The following is a 14825-nucleotide window of genomic DNA, read 5'->3' on the forward strand; positions in this document are numbered from 1 at the left end:
AGTTGTTTGCTGTTTACATTGGAATTGACGTCCACAGTGTTATGGACCCATTTGTCTGCAACGCAACGTAGCCTACAACCAAGGGCGTCGTAGTGGGGGGACAAGTGGGAATAAATTACCCGGGCCCCAAGTGGGGGGAGGGCCCCTAAGGAGTTGAATTTTATTTTCCTTAATAATAAATAATTTCCTTAATTTAAAGATCTTAATAAATGTTAACTAATATAGATGCAAATATTTCGGGTAAATGCATCAGTTGATTGATGTATTAAATTGTGTCCAAGCCAACATTGTTTGAGGGCAGGCACCCTCTCCCTTGCACGAAATGGTTCAGTCCGCCTTCCCCTGCTAGGCGCATTTTTGAAGTAAAGTTCATTCTGCCGAAGTGGCAATGCAGACGGTCACGGTGTGAAGATGTCTAAGTCTAAGAAAGCTAAATCCGGTTCCCAGAAAAGAAAAGAGAGACAAGAAAGGGAGAAAAAAAGAAATGAGGGAAAACAAGTGTTAACAGCCTTCTTTCCCAAGAAAGGTGAGCCCAATGTGAAAGCAATAGTCTACAAATGAAATGAACTCCTGAAGGTTACAAACACTTCAATACCACCGCGAATCCGCGATTATCAGTGCTAAAACAGCATTAACACAAAATTAGAAATAACATGATGCCTGATTTATAGCCTACCACAACATTTCAATAGCCTACTAATTCGAAAATTATTATGAGCTAATAGCTTAACTTAGTAGGCTCAATGTTATATGTTCATGAGGAAAGGCTGTCAAATTAGTAGCAAAGCTAACTTGTGAAACGCATCACACTCAGCTATAGATAGCTGTTCTCTCAGCCAAAAGTGTTCAATTTGTATAGATAGCTGTTCTCTCAGCCAAAAGTGTTTTCATTCATTTCATGTTCTAGCTTTTAAACATTCTTCAAATAAAACAGAAATTCAGTGAAGTCTTGGGTAATAAGATTATTTTCTCTTATACAGTACATATAAGAGTTGTTAGATTAATTCAATGTGTGATTAGATAGTAGTTAGTTGTGAACCTCATGCTTCATGCTTACAGCCGGTGGTTGGTTGGTTGGTTGGGGGGGGGGGGCCTGGCCACCACTTGTGCATAGGGCCCAGAATTTGGTGCTACGCCCCTGCCTACAACATTTTTTTTTAGAAATACAGGAACAGCTTACTATGCTGACGAATGACGACTGCACAACATGCGAAAATTTCCCCTACTCTCAGATGCGCATTAATACGTATCTTTTAAGTAGTCATTTCCAACTTTTCACGCTGATGGTGCTCAAAATGCAACACAACCGTGTTCAAAGCAGGGATCCTATAGCAATGTATGGTTGGGGGAGGCATATAAAAGTTGGAGAACCTGTGGCCTAAAACAATATTGGTGGTTGCAGGGTAGATTTGAAGTGAAATGGGTCGCGATGGTCTGTCATTTTTAAAAAGTGGGTCGCCAGAAAAAAAGTTTGGGAAACACTGACCTATCTGACTGCATACTGCCTAATACTACTACTAAAACAGTCCATTTCTCTTCCACAAAACCCAACATAGGCTAATCAAGGATATATGTTTTATACTTTTAGTTTTTATTTGAAATATCTGCATTGATGGGGGCAGTAGGCAAACGTTAGGCCTACTTTCGTTTTGCACTTCAGCTTGTATTCGGTGTAAACAAACAAGCATGCGTGGAAGCCTGGAGTTGTCAGTAGCGTTCTACCTTTGAATAAAATGGGAGTATTACGGGAGGCTACTTTTATGCCGGTTCGCTACAGCTATATTTTGCATATTTCAGCCAATACGTCAACTGGGCTAAAAGGCATGTTAGGTTACCTTTCCTTCTCTCACTGCATTCTCAGAATCTCATCCTGTTCCTCCTATATCCAATGAATTCGGTGGATAGAAGAACTAATTTCTTCAATCTTTGCATCTTGGCTGGCTAGTCTAACTTTCCGCTTTTTCTGCGCGCTCTTGGATTTGATAGAAGCGACTACTAGCGAGTCACAACGCGAAACTGCTAACGTTGATGGGAGGTGTAGTTTTTATGCTGCATTCGCGACGTGATTCTATGGTTTGCACCAGTAATGTTTCTCGATGTTGCGGTGTATTTTGTACAAACATTGACATGGTTAGAAGTCATTCGCACCAGTGCGGCTAAATATTTTTTTGCACTCGCACGGCATCCTTTTTACTCGCATATGCGAGCGAAATGCGCGCATTGTAGAGCCCTGCACATATTTCACATTTAGAAAACATTTAGTTTGTATACTCAACATTTTTAATCCTTAAAGGCCGTGTTGCAGGGTTCATTTTCCAACGAATTTGCACAATTTGCTTGTTGATAATAAACATTTAAACTGTTATCCATTGTATTTGATGTTGTTGGGTATCACAAAACGGAATATAATACGAAAAAGCAGGTACTATTTCACAGCATTTGAAGTGATTCTCCTTTCCCCCACAATGCATTGCATTACGTCACCTTGGGGAGACTACAGACCAAAGCCACCTTGAGACCCTTGAGAGTAACGAGAGAGGAGTAAAGAGAGACGAGTAAGGGATTGTTCAGCAGTAGATAGCGCAGATTATAGATAAATAGATAGGCTATAGATAGCCTAGATATGTATATAGACAGATAGATAGCTAGATAGATCATGTCATTATGCTGGTCACAGGGGAGCTCCTCGAACAGCGGCCAAAATGCACTCGCTTCCCTAGTTACTGCAGCTCTCCACCACAGTTTCCATCGGGACGGCACAGCCCACACAAGCACCTGCAAAACTGCGACTTGCCCATATTATCTCCCTCTTTGGTAAGCCGTACCCTGACGATGTCAATGGCAATCAATCACGAGCAGTAGTTATCGAAAATATTCATGCTGAAGACACGACCAGCCTAATCGGCGGCGGCTAGAAGCTAAGTAACTGGGGTGGCTCACAGGTGGGACTAAAAAGTTAGCCCAGCTACCTATCATGATGCTTCATATTCTGATCTTCTGACTAAGTTTGCCCGGTAGCCTACTTATCTGAACTAACGACATGATCACTATCACTAGATATAAAGAACATGTTGACTAGGGATGTAACGATTACCGGTATAATGATAAACCGTGATAAAAATGTTGACGATAACAATTACCGTTTTCTTTTGAAATATCATAATTATCACGGTTGATTATCACGGTGTTGAAACCGTGTGTTTAATCCTTCCCAGCTTCATCCGAGCCTGCTTTTGACATACAGTAGGCCTGGTACAATGAAGCAAAATTGGTACCCTACTGATTCTGTTGTCTAATTGATGGTTTTAACTGCGAATTGGATTAGGCTACACCTGATTTTAAAAGGCGGAACATTTTCACCGCAAAACTTGCACTGTATCATTTGCACTCTGCGTCTTTTTATGTTCGCGTGCACATTAAATCCATTCCACTCACGTTATCAGAAGAACACAGTAGCCTAAAGTTTTATTTCGAACACTTACTTTGGTCTCACTCAGGGTAGGAATTTCACTGCGGCCACGTTTTTGCCCCTTGCGTTGGCCGTGATGTCCCTTTGAAAATCAGAGGTTTACAGGCCACGGTGCCCTTGGTGCCCTTCTTTCAATATTCTGCTTTGCATCCTACTAATATCGAATTTTATTTAGCCTATGGCCTGTCAAAATAATCTTAGCATTCACAGCGCAAATTAATTTCTTTTATGCAGTGGAGAAAGTGACAGCGCAAGAAAGAAAGTGCGTCTAAATTCACCTATTCTTCTCAGTTGAACTACTCGCGAAGTAGCCTACTCATCACACAGACATCACAAGTATCACATGAAAGAGCTTTTTCTCAGCTTTTAAACGATGTTAGCCGCGAATCGCTGTGGTGAACGGTTCGCGAGAAACGTAAATAATATAATTCAATTTAATCATAAATTCTACTGAAGGTTTTCGTCCATCTCCCTACCCATTCCTCTCGGTGCAATACTTCACGAACCTTTCGTTTAACACATGACAAACCATATATCAGAATAAACAGCAGACCTTACCGAACATAAAGGTGTAAAGCAGTCCCCTGTACAGTTAGCCGTTCCAGAGTAATCCACTTTTGAATTTGCAGTACATTTCGACATGCATGGATGTCTCCAAATTTGGGCTTTAAGTTTTGCAATGTGTTTAAATTGTTCCACATGATTTCATAACGGGCCAAATACAAAATAAATTTTACAAATATCGCCTATATATCGGTAAATCAGAGGACAGCTGACTAAGAGTTTGTGAAAGTAGATCACAAAATGCTAAGCATGCATCTAGGCTATTTGAGTTTCTTAAAGCTGAACTGTGCTTAAATTGTTCAATACATGATTTCATAACAGGCCAAATATAAAATAAATGTTAAATATAGCCTAGATATCTGTAAATATTAGATGTTCAGATGATTTGCAGTTCTATATAATATGTCATGTTTCATGTTTTTGTAATGTTTCATACAGTGATGCAGGTCTACTGCAGTGAATAGGCTATACAACTTAGAACATTTTTATAGCCTATGTGGCCTTTGTGCCCTCCACCAAATATGCCCAACTGAATGCCAAGTGGCCTTGCCCCCAGAATGGTGAAATTCCAAGCCTGGTCTCACTCATTGGATCCAAATAACAGTAATAGCAACCTCCAAGTCATGGTAGGGTAAGTTAAGCGATAAGCACATAGCCAATTAAACATGAAAAACTGAACGGGACACTTTTTGAAACTATTTCAGCTTGTGTAGGCCTATCAGTGCTTTCTGAACATATTGAACACACTTTTAAAAATACCGTGATAATACCGAAAACCGTGATCATTTTGGTCACTATAACCGTGAGGTTAAATTTTCATACCGTTACATCCCTAATGTTGACTTTCATTCGGTGCTGTTCACTGACAGTAACAAAAAAAGTGTCGTAATGTTATAAGCATAATACATTGAACTGATTGTGCATTATGTAGCCTCATAACGAGGCCTCTCAAATTCAGAAAATGGCATTAAACTAAAATTGGAAGACATTGTTATCTTTGTTAGACCATAGGGTCGTTGTCATATAAATGCTGTAACGAAATTCGAAGTGTAAATATACAAACTTTATGTTGAAAGTGTAACCGCGACCGTTTCCCATAGGAATGAATGTAAAACATACCCTCCAAAACGAGACCTCCCGAAATTCAGAAAAAATACTAAATTGATACCAGGCACCGTTATTACCATTGGTAGATCATAGGGTAGCTGTGATATAAATGCTGTGACGAAATTCGAAGTGTAAATATACAAACTTTATGTTGAAAGTGTAACCGCGATGTCCATTGAAATGCATTGAAATGAATGAAGCGCAGATCAAGTAGTCCCCAAAATGACGTCATCACCGAATTGCGTACAAAAAACCCGCTAATGCTAAAAACAACAAAAACTGGCATTTAACACCATTTGGAGACATTTTTAAAATGATATACATATATTGAGTGCTTTATGTACCCATTAATCAACAGTGGTGTTTAACCTGCAACACAGGCTTTAAGCAGTGTATCTATCAGTAGGTGTATTGACTAATGGTTTGCTCACTACGCTAACTAGCATAACTTATCTTTCTACATAAAGCCAAATGGTAAAAAATTACAATGAACTACCTGTTTATACACAAAAGACAATAAACAATAATCTCCCAAGTTACATAATATGAATCTACATACTAATTCAGTGGCTGAAAATAATTGAAAAGAGGCTCTATCTGAGGGGTTCAAAAACACTAAAGTTTTGAAGCGACTTTATCTGAGCCTCCTTGAGAATGCACAGATGTAAGCAAGCCTTATTCAATATTGACAAATGTGATTGGTGCCAAATAAAACTAACATATAATAAAGACATTGTGTGATTAGACAAAATAATGAATAGCATTAGAGAGGCCCCTCTTTTTCTAAAAAATGACTTCAAAGTTACACATGGGCTTAAATGGTGCCTGGGGTTAATGGGTACACTATGTGAATTTTGTGTTATTGTCACATTAATGACCTTGTAATCTTGGTTAACTTTAATTTTAGCAGTGTGTCAATGGTGAATTTGGATTCCTTGTATGAGAAAACATATATTTTAACATTTTTATTGCATTTGTATTATGTTTTAAGCCTGAGATATGGCAAAATCTCCAAATAGCGGCAATTTTGGACGCCATCTTGAATATCTCAGAAAGCACTGAGTCAATTGACTCAATTTTGAGCTAATGCTCTTGGACTATAAATTTATCATAACTAGAGATGCACCGATATGGAATTTTAGGGCCGATAACGATAACCGATATTTATTGGTTTGTTTTGGCCGATACCGATACGATAACCGATAATATTACTCTTGAAAAAAAATTGTGAAAAGTGATTTGGGGGGAAAGCATTTAATAAGCATAATTTTATTGCAGTAATTTTACCTAGCACCAAATAATGGTTCAGAACTCATAATAGTCCTCAATAGTACGGCAGTCAACAACATAACAGTAGCCTAGCCCTACAGTATGTGTGGCTCCTTTAAGTGAACCTGACGTCAGTGAATTGCGAGTGAGTGGCTAGAGAGTTTGAATCGTTTTCATTTAGGACTAAACACTCATAAACGGCTCAGCTTGGAATAAGCTACAGTATAGCGACCAAATCAGTTCAATTTTAACGAATTTCGGTATACATTTGGAGAGGATTTTCAAAGACTGTTCATTACTATATCAACATTACCATATGTATTTTACATCATTTGATAGAACTGACCCTTCTGATTACAATGGTGTGTATAACCCATTGATGGTATGTATTATACTCAAGAAAGTTTTTTGTGTAAGGAGGTCATCCAGCACCAAAAATGGAGTGTTCGGCACGGGCACGAAAGGGTTAACGTGGACACCTCCCCTTAAGAGCAGTGCATGCAGGTTCACGCTTAGGGCATGTTTCGGAAACCGGGCCCTGGGCTTTTCACAACTGAACAAGAATGCTCTTGTTGATTCATTTTAAAAATCGAAATTTTTCGAGAATTTTGATCATGCAGGAAACATGAAAAAAAAATATATTTCCTGATCATAAATATCAGGAAATTAAAAGCAAATTCTGCTGACCACCAAGTCACTGAAAGTAATGTTTCCCCTAAGCCTCCCCCCCCATACAACTTAACATGACCCTGAGTTTTGTTTTATGTTAAGAAAATTTACAGAAAAGCACATGATATCAGTTGGCCCACGCTGAGTAAATAATACAACTTATCTGACCCTGCATTTCCAGTCCCAAAAAATTATAAACATACATATCTCTATACATATGGTCTACCCATTAGTCCAGATGTGTCCTTATTTCTTAGAACACGTAGGGCTAAGAGGATTCAGCTATTAACACCCAGGGCATGTTGCCTGTATTTCTGCTGCTGTCGCGGTGCTTTTTAAATGAAGAGCTTATGCTGAGGCAAGATTTTTGTTTGTCTAAGAAGAAAAAGTAAAAACAAATAGAGTTATCTACTGACCAAATAACTTTGTAAAACCAATTTTAGGATGTCCTGGCAGGACACAGAGTGCTCTATGTGCCCTCCAAAATCTTGATAGTGGGGAAAAAAACAGCTCATGACCTAGCCTTTAACTATCTGCAGGAGATTGTGTCTCGCCCTGGAAGTGTGAGGGTTGACAGTTCTGAGAGAATGGTGATGAAAGGTAGATCTGCCGAAACAACTGTTATTGTGTATCGCTGGCAACAACACTTACGAGAGATTAAAGATGTTAGGAAGGTCCTCAGAAAGATGTGTCTCGTTAAGTGAGAGCATATTTGCAGCACATGAGTCGTAGAACATTACCAGTATGTTTCCAAGTCTTTTTAGCTTCATGGAGCAGACTGGCTCCAAGATGGGGTTAATCATTTTCATATATCTGGGTCCTACTTTTTAGAATTGCTTCAGTCCAGATATCTGTCAATAGTGTTAAATCCATATTAGCTTTATTTATTTGGCAGAAAAACTTTGGTAGAAAAAGCAATAGAGACTATTTACATGTTAAGTAATATCTTCCCTGTAAAAATACATTCTCAAAGTAGAAAGACTCATATTTATGTCTTAGTTCTGGCAAGTGTTTCAGTCCTCAAAGTAGTCCGTGAGAAAGCGAGAAAATAATTCCTTCCTGCTGCTTCTCCATGTGCTTGGCCTGGCTGGAAGCTCATGCATGTAATCGTGGCAAACCTTTGGAAATAAAACAGGAACTTGAATCTGGCATCAACAGCTTATCAAGACAGTACAATAGTGGTTTGTGTGTGTTTTACATGTGTGAATATTTTTTTTTAAATAATCATTTAAAGTGATGAAAACACTGGTTGGAAGAATGTACACTAATCATACACAGTATTTTAAAGTAATTTCCGCACCTGATAAATCCTGCAACTCAATGCTGTGCTGATATGGGTTGAACCTTGGATTACAAGAATGAGCCATGAGTATGAAATCAGGGAAAGTGTTGTAAGTAAGGCTTTAAGTAATTTGATGAAATGTAGAAATAAAGAAATCAGTAGTACCTTTCATGTGCCATGATCTGGGTTCTGTGATAATTATTTTGAAGTTTCTGTTGATAGTCATCAGCATAGACATAAGCAAAGGTTCTTGAGCATGTAAATTATTAGAATTTTATTTTTTTGTTACTTAATGTAATAAGCTGAAAATTCCCAGTGAATAAAACAAACTTTTAATCCAGTGAATTAAATTGTGATTTGTTAGTGAAACTGCATAACTCTGACCTAATGAATAATTATGATAAGTTTAATGTCTACATACCTTGTGTTTTATGAAGCAGCAAACAGTGATAGGTAGAAGTATTCCACAACATGCTGTCATGGCAATAAATCCAAGCTTGTAGAAGTTGTGTAGATCTTGGCTAGTCTCATTCCTGAGGTTACTCCCCAGCTTTTCAATAGCAGGCTCCTCTGAGAAGAAATTAATTTGTGACTATCACACTCACAGTGTTTCTTCTAGATCAGGGACTGGTTGTACGCGAGCTGCCACTATGGGGTACTCAAGATGAAAAGGGCAATGTCGGAAAGGTGTTAACAATGATTAATTAATTAATAATCTAATTAATTCGTAAATAATAAATAATTTCGAATCGGGTTATAATAATATGGAAACATGAAATTAAAGGAAATCATTTGTAAACTCTATAGTAAGCTATGTTTTCATTAAAAAATAAGCTACCCACAATGCACGTGATATCCTGCGGGACGCCAGAATATCTGACACGTTAGTTTTGTGGAAGCATAGGCTAGGTAGGAGGCTACGCAAACATGGAAAACTGGCTAAAAACAGGGACCCTGTCCAAAAGAGGAGAAGCGAGAGAAACAGAGCAGGAGACAGGTAACAATGGGGCAGAATGATGAAGGCAGAGGTGGAGCGCATGGGGATAAAAGAAAGGACGAGACAGAAAAGACTGCGCGAAGAAAACAAAAGTATGATGAGGCATATAGGCCTTGGCTTCACATGTATTGGGAGACAGACTGCCCACAGTGCACAGTGCGTAGTTTGTAGTGAGGTGTATCTAACCGGTATAATGTTCTTCACACTGTTTTTTTTTTTAGCGTGAGAGCTCATAGACCAGTTGCACATTTTGATTTTGTAATTTGTTATCATGTAGGGCGGCTAATTAAACATGATGCCTGGAATGCGTCAATAGAATGTGTTACTTTTTTATGTGTCGGATGGTGGGGGTACGCGAGCCGAGTCAGGATGTAGAAGGTGGTCTGCGGGGGAAAAAGTTTGGGAACCGCTGTTTTAGATTTTTCTTAGCAGTGGGGGCAGGCCAGGGGGACACCCCCTCCCACCTTCAGAGTGAGCGGGAGAAAGCTTTGGTAAGCCAGTTAGCTATAGGGTGGCCATACGTCCGGATTTAGGCCATGTCTGGTGTCCTGCACAGCCTCAAGCCGGACGCTCATTTGTCCTCCTTTTTGGAGTTGCGCTGGGCTTCTAGAATCTTTGTTCGGACGCTAGACTGGTAAACCCCAAGGGGGCAGGCGAATTCCCGGAAGTAGAAGCATCGATGTAGCGGTGGTTATCAACTCTCTGCTAACCCCATAGAACGCCCATTCATTTAGGATTTTTTTGAACTCCCATAACTTCATATAACATATATCATGTGCCGATATTTTAGCTTCTGTGTTATCTACATAAACAATAAAAGGCAAAACAAGACTCGATTACCTCGTACATAACGTTAGGTTCCCGTAAGACTGTCTGTGATTGGCCAATACCGCCCTACTCTGTCTGTGATTGGCTGGGTTATGCATGAGAATACGCCCTACTCTGTCTGTGATTGGCTGGGGTTATGCATGATTGACAGTTGCTGCCTCTCTGGCTAAATCTGACGAGAACGTTAAAAAAACCAAAAGACAAAACTGATGGGCTTCTATCGCTAGTATCAGCCATGGGTAATTATAAAATATCCCACCTAAATGTCTGACAATTACATGTTTTAAAGGAGAATTCCGGTGTGACCTAAAGTGTTTTGAAACATGATACCGAGTGTGAACGTATGTCTCATCAACTCATGTCCCATCTCGGCTTGTCCCCTGCACTCCGAAATCTGGCGCTAGTTAGCCGATGCTACCAACAAGGCGGTCAATGGTGGTATATATTACCCTGATAACCTAGTTACCTTAATGCTATCCCTGCTATCTAGCACTACAGGTTGCTATGCTAGTTGTCAGTTTGGTTCTGGCTCACAAGGATGCACTAGCTAGTAGCTAGCGCTACCTATCAGTTTATAAAAATAAGTTGGGGGGAAACCCCCCAAACCCCCTTAAATACCGTAACACTTATTCATCATGTTGACAACATAGTCTGTAAACAAGCTATTTTACAGTCTTTGATTGACAACTTCAACCCTAACCTTAATCAATGCAATCCTTGTTAGCTACAGGTTGCTATGCTAGTTGTCAGTTAGATTCTGGCTCACAAAGTTTAGATAGCAGCACCATGGCAGTACTACCCATAGATATATATAGAACACCTATCAGTAGGGAATTTAAAATAAGTTGGGGGGAAACCCCCCAAACCCCCCTAGTGCTAATACAAACAACCTATTTCACAGTCTTTGGTTGACAACTTCAACTATCAGTTGCGTTAAAATTGTTCAACGTCCACGACCAGAATGATGATTTGATTACTACCCATCGCCATAGAAACGGACAAGGTAGTAGCCGGCCAATCACAGGGCAGGTAGGGCGGGACTCTTCCCCTACCATCCTGGGAAAAAAAATATCGCGTCCGGTTGAAGGGAAGCTAACGCACTGAAGGGAGATAACCGTATTGTTTGGATAAGAAGCGTAGTCCAGCCAGCACGAAAACTCGTGAGCTATGTAGCCTACAATAGCATTGTATGTTAAGGTAAAGCATAGAGGCAAGTAAACCTAATGAAAAACAGTAGTTTTACCGTTAGGTAGTCTAACGATAATAATTTCACAGGTTTTCGATGGATTGACCGTAGGTCAGAAAAGTGGAAAGAAGATTAGCTTCAAGGCTAGAAGCTATAACTTTTTTGTTTTGTTTTACCATGACTGTTTTTGAAGATGATCATGTGTGGTAGTTTCAACATTAACACGACTTGATATCACTTGTGAGGATGATATTAATAATAATACATAAATAAATGTTTAACTTTGATGACTTTGAAGACGAAGGAAGTGTGAGAAGAATTTCTGTGTATCTATCATATGAGTTACAAGATTCAGTTCGATGGCTAACGTCACGAAGTTAAGTGCGAGTCTGCAGTACTGGGGGGACCAACTGAAAAATGACTCAGTGCCCTCCCATTGAGAACGACGGAGTCTGTTCGTCCATTTCTTTTACTGTCTATGGTAAACCCAGCCTGATCTGCCGGCGATTTCTTTTTCGCCCTGCCGCTCAGGCTGGAATCTTTCTGCTGCTCCCGTTACAATTTTGCCGGCTCATCCACCTGGCGCGCTATTGGCAGGTTTAAAACGATGACGATAGCGGAGCGACGGCAAAGTCTCTCTCATGACCGTCAATCCAATTCCCTTTCACCTCTCATCGTTGTTCAATGTCTTTTTTACGTTAGCAAACAAATTGATTGAGTGGGTGTAAATACCATGCACTTTCATGTTTTTTTGCACAACCTGCAAAAATCGCTCGATGCCATTGCTACTTCTGCAGACCGCTGATAAATGGAATGTCACCTATTAGCTGACTCTTTTATCCAAACCAACTTACAACGTCGGTTAAGTACCTGTGCTTGGCGGGCTGTAAGCAGGTGCCGGCAAAGGTTCCTGCTGGGCATACTCTGTCTCACAGCTCCAGTCCACAGGTGTACTGCTGTAGGTGATGATGTCCAGGTAGAGGGTCAGCACCTCCTGCACCCTGAGCAGGGCCTCTTTGGGAGAGCCATGGTACACCCGTTCAAATGTCACTGGATCCTCCTGATTTTGCAAGAACAGTAGCAAGATTAGTGCTGAATCAGTATAGTCAGTGTCTACATCAAAAGGAGAATTTAGATCATAAAGGATCAGTTCAAATCAGACATCTCAGATTTTGATCAAATGCTGTCCAAGGCCTGTAAAATATTTCTGTTCAAATCATGTCTTATTATTTTCAGCGCTTGAAATTACTTCAGTTTTAGGGTGTTTTCACACTTGATCCCTTTCAGCCCTCTAAACAAACTCAGATCTATGACTCAGCATTTTTTGTGCATGTGAACACTCCAAATGCACTCAGAACCCTCAAAAGTGAACCGAACTGAGACCACCTCGGGAGGTAGTCTCGGCATGGTTTGCTTTAAAGTCCGGCACGGTTCGCATTATCTTTGCATTGTGAACACAAATCGCCCTGGGTTCTCTTTTTGCATTGTAGGCTAGCATATTTTGTCCTACTTGACTTACCATTGCCAAAGGAAGAGAAGGCATGTTGTTTATTATAATAATAAAAAACAATATTATCATTAGGCTCATGATAGGCCTACAGACATTTGTAGGCTAATTTGGCTACAGCCAAACAAGTTTGTTATAACGTTAACATTAGACTGCATATGTTTTCATCCAAACTAACAATGTAGAAATCAGCGAACTTTGGATTACATTGCTCACCATTTTTCATGATCTGCTAGCTAGGCTATTATCTCTCTGTCTAACTCTTCTTGCATGTGGCAAACATAAGAGAGACTGCGCAGTGCAGTTAACGGGCTTCTGTTCACTTGTCATTTTGGACGTGAGCTAAAGTTAGACATAGCAACAGTAACCAGGTGGGGTAGAAAAGTGTGATTCACCGGTGTGTTGACTGACAGTTCAAGAGGATATTATATATGGGTCATTCCGTGTCAAATCAGACAAAATCCAGGAAAATGGTTGCAGCACCGACTCCGATTTTCCTTAAAGTTTGTCTACACAATGTTTAGGTTCCATAACTAAAACCTGTAAAATATTTTTGTTCAATTCTATTTTTTTCATAGTCTTTTTGCCCTTGATTGTTTACACTCTATAAAAGGCCTTATCTTGGAGGCCATGTTTGGACATTCATATCTTAAAAAGTATTATTCCTGGCCTGACCAAACATTGTAGAATGGAAGACAAACATGTTCTCAGTTTGATTCAATCATTAAAAGTTTTTACCACAGTCTCATTGGTTTTATAGAAGTCCAGTTTCAGAAAAAAACATGCAAAGAAATTTGAGGATCTCAAAAATCCTTTATTGTGACACACCTGCCATCAATCAGTATTTTCTCTAGAAATATAATTCTTTGTTAATGTTGTCCCAAAACTTGAAGTCTCCAAAACAAAAGGCCATGACAATAATAAGGATAAAACAAGGCGTGTTTGTATTTTGTGTAATTTTCATGCAACTGAAATGGTATGTGGGGTTGCTAGTAGGACCCTAAAAATCTATGTGGAAATAGCTATGTATATGGACATTTAGTGTAGTGCTGGGCGGTATACCGGTTCACACCGTATACTGGTGTATATTTTCGTTATGATATGAATTTTTAACATACCGCCATACCGTAGTAGTAGGTGATGTCAGGTGGGTGTTAGTTAGCAACCCACCGAACACAGTGAAGTTTAATGATCTTATCATTCATCTCACCTTAAGAATTCGCTGAAATTATCCAGGTAGCAAGTAAAGCATGTTATAGACATGAACTGAGCAATACTAGCTGGCTAGTTAGAAATGATTCTGACTGTCATCAGTGCACCAAAACAAACTTTTTTGTTAATGTTTTGCCTAGCTAACCGAACCGAAGCTCATGGCAGGCTAACAAGACATCCACATCCACATGTAAACCACAATAACAATAAGGCATGTTTCTGATAGTCCTATTTGACAGAGTAAGCATATTAGCAGAGAGGTTTTATTTTAAATTGTATAATTTTCAAAAAAGTATAATTATTGCAACTTGCACTACTTTTTGTATTGGTTTTATACAAGATGTTTGTGAAATTTGCTCAGTAAAAGTTCTGTATTTTGACGGCAATAGACCTCTCCAGAATAAGTCCCGCCTCTGTAACTTCCGTATCCATCCAACTTCCGGGCGTCGAATTTCTATGGGAAATAACATGGCGTTTCGAAATATCATACCGGTAAAACATCTGTAGGTGGCGAAGTAGAAAAAAATGGTGGGCCGATTGGCCTACACACTTCTGCCATCTAGTTTCCACTGGGTTTTTTGATTGTCGGTGCCGTTAGAAGTAGAAATATATCAGTAAGAAGCACTAGCGCAAGCTTCAGACGCCGCGACTCCCCCAGTCAAGGTTGCACAGCAACGGCAATGTTTGATAGTTTGTCTTCACCAAAATGGAGTTTGTGACACCAGAGCCTGTCTA

The 14825-nt window shown here is 39.6% G+C and overlaps 1 protein-coding gene across 1 annotated transcript in view; it reads right to left on the reverse strand.

Moving 5' to 3' along the window:
- Window positions 1-8121: 8121 nt before the first annotated feature.
- Window positions 8122-14825, reverse strand: part of LOC143114950 (macrophage colony-stimulating factor 1-like) — a 36800-nt gene continuing 30096 nt past the window's right edge. Inside the window, exons 5-9 of the mRNA XM_076276794.1 lie at window positions 12242-12431; window positions 8782-8930; window positions 8526-8572; window positions 8379-8422; window positions 8122-8196 (exon numbers count right to left, since the gene is read on the reverse strand). Of these exons, the coding sequence (XP_076132909.1) occupies window positions 8174-8196; window positions 8379-8422; window positions 8526-8572; window positions 8782-8930; window positions 12242-12431 (453 nt within the window). The 3' untranslated portion in view covers window positions 8122-8173. The remainder of the gene's footprint in view (window positions 8197-8378; window positions 8423-8525; window positions 8573-8781; window positions 8931-12241; window positions 12432-14825) is intronic.

The sequence above is a fragment of the Alosa pseudoharengus genome, unplaced genomic scaffold (genome assembly GCF_046254945.1).
Source record: "Alosa pseudoharengus isolate Yale_2024_CS ecotype anadromous, Long Island Sound unplaced genomic scaffold, YU_APseudo_1.1 YU_APseudo_1.1_scf_9, whole genome shotgun sequence".
Classification (NCBI taxonomy): Eukaryota; Metazoa; Chordata; class Actinopteri; order Clupeiformes; family Clupeidae; genus Alosa; species Alosa pseudoharengus.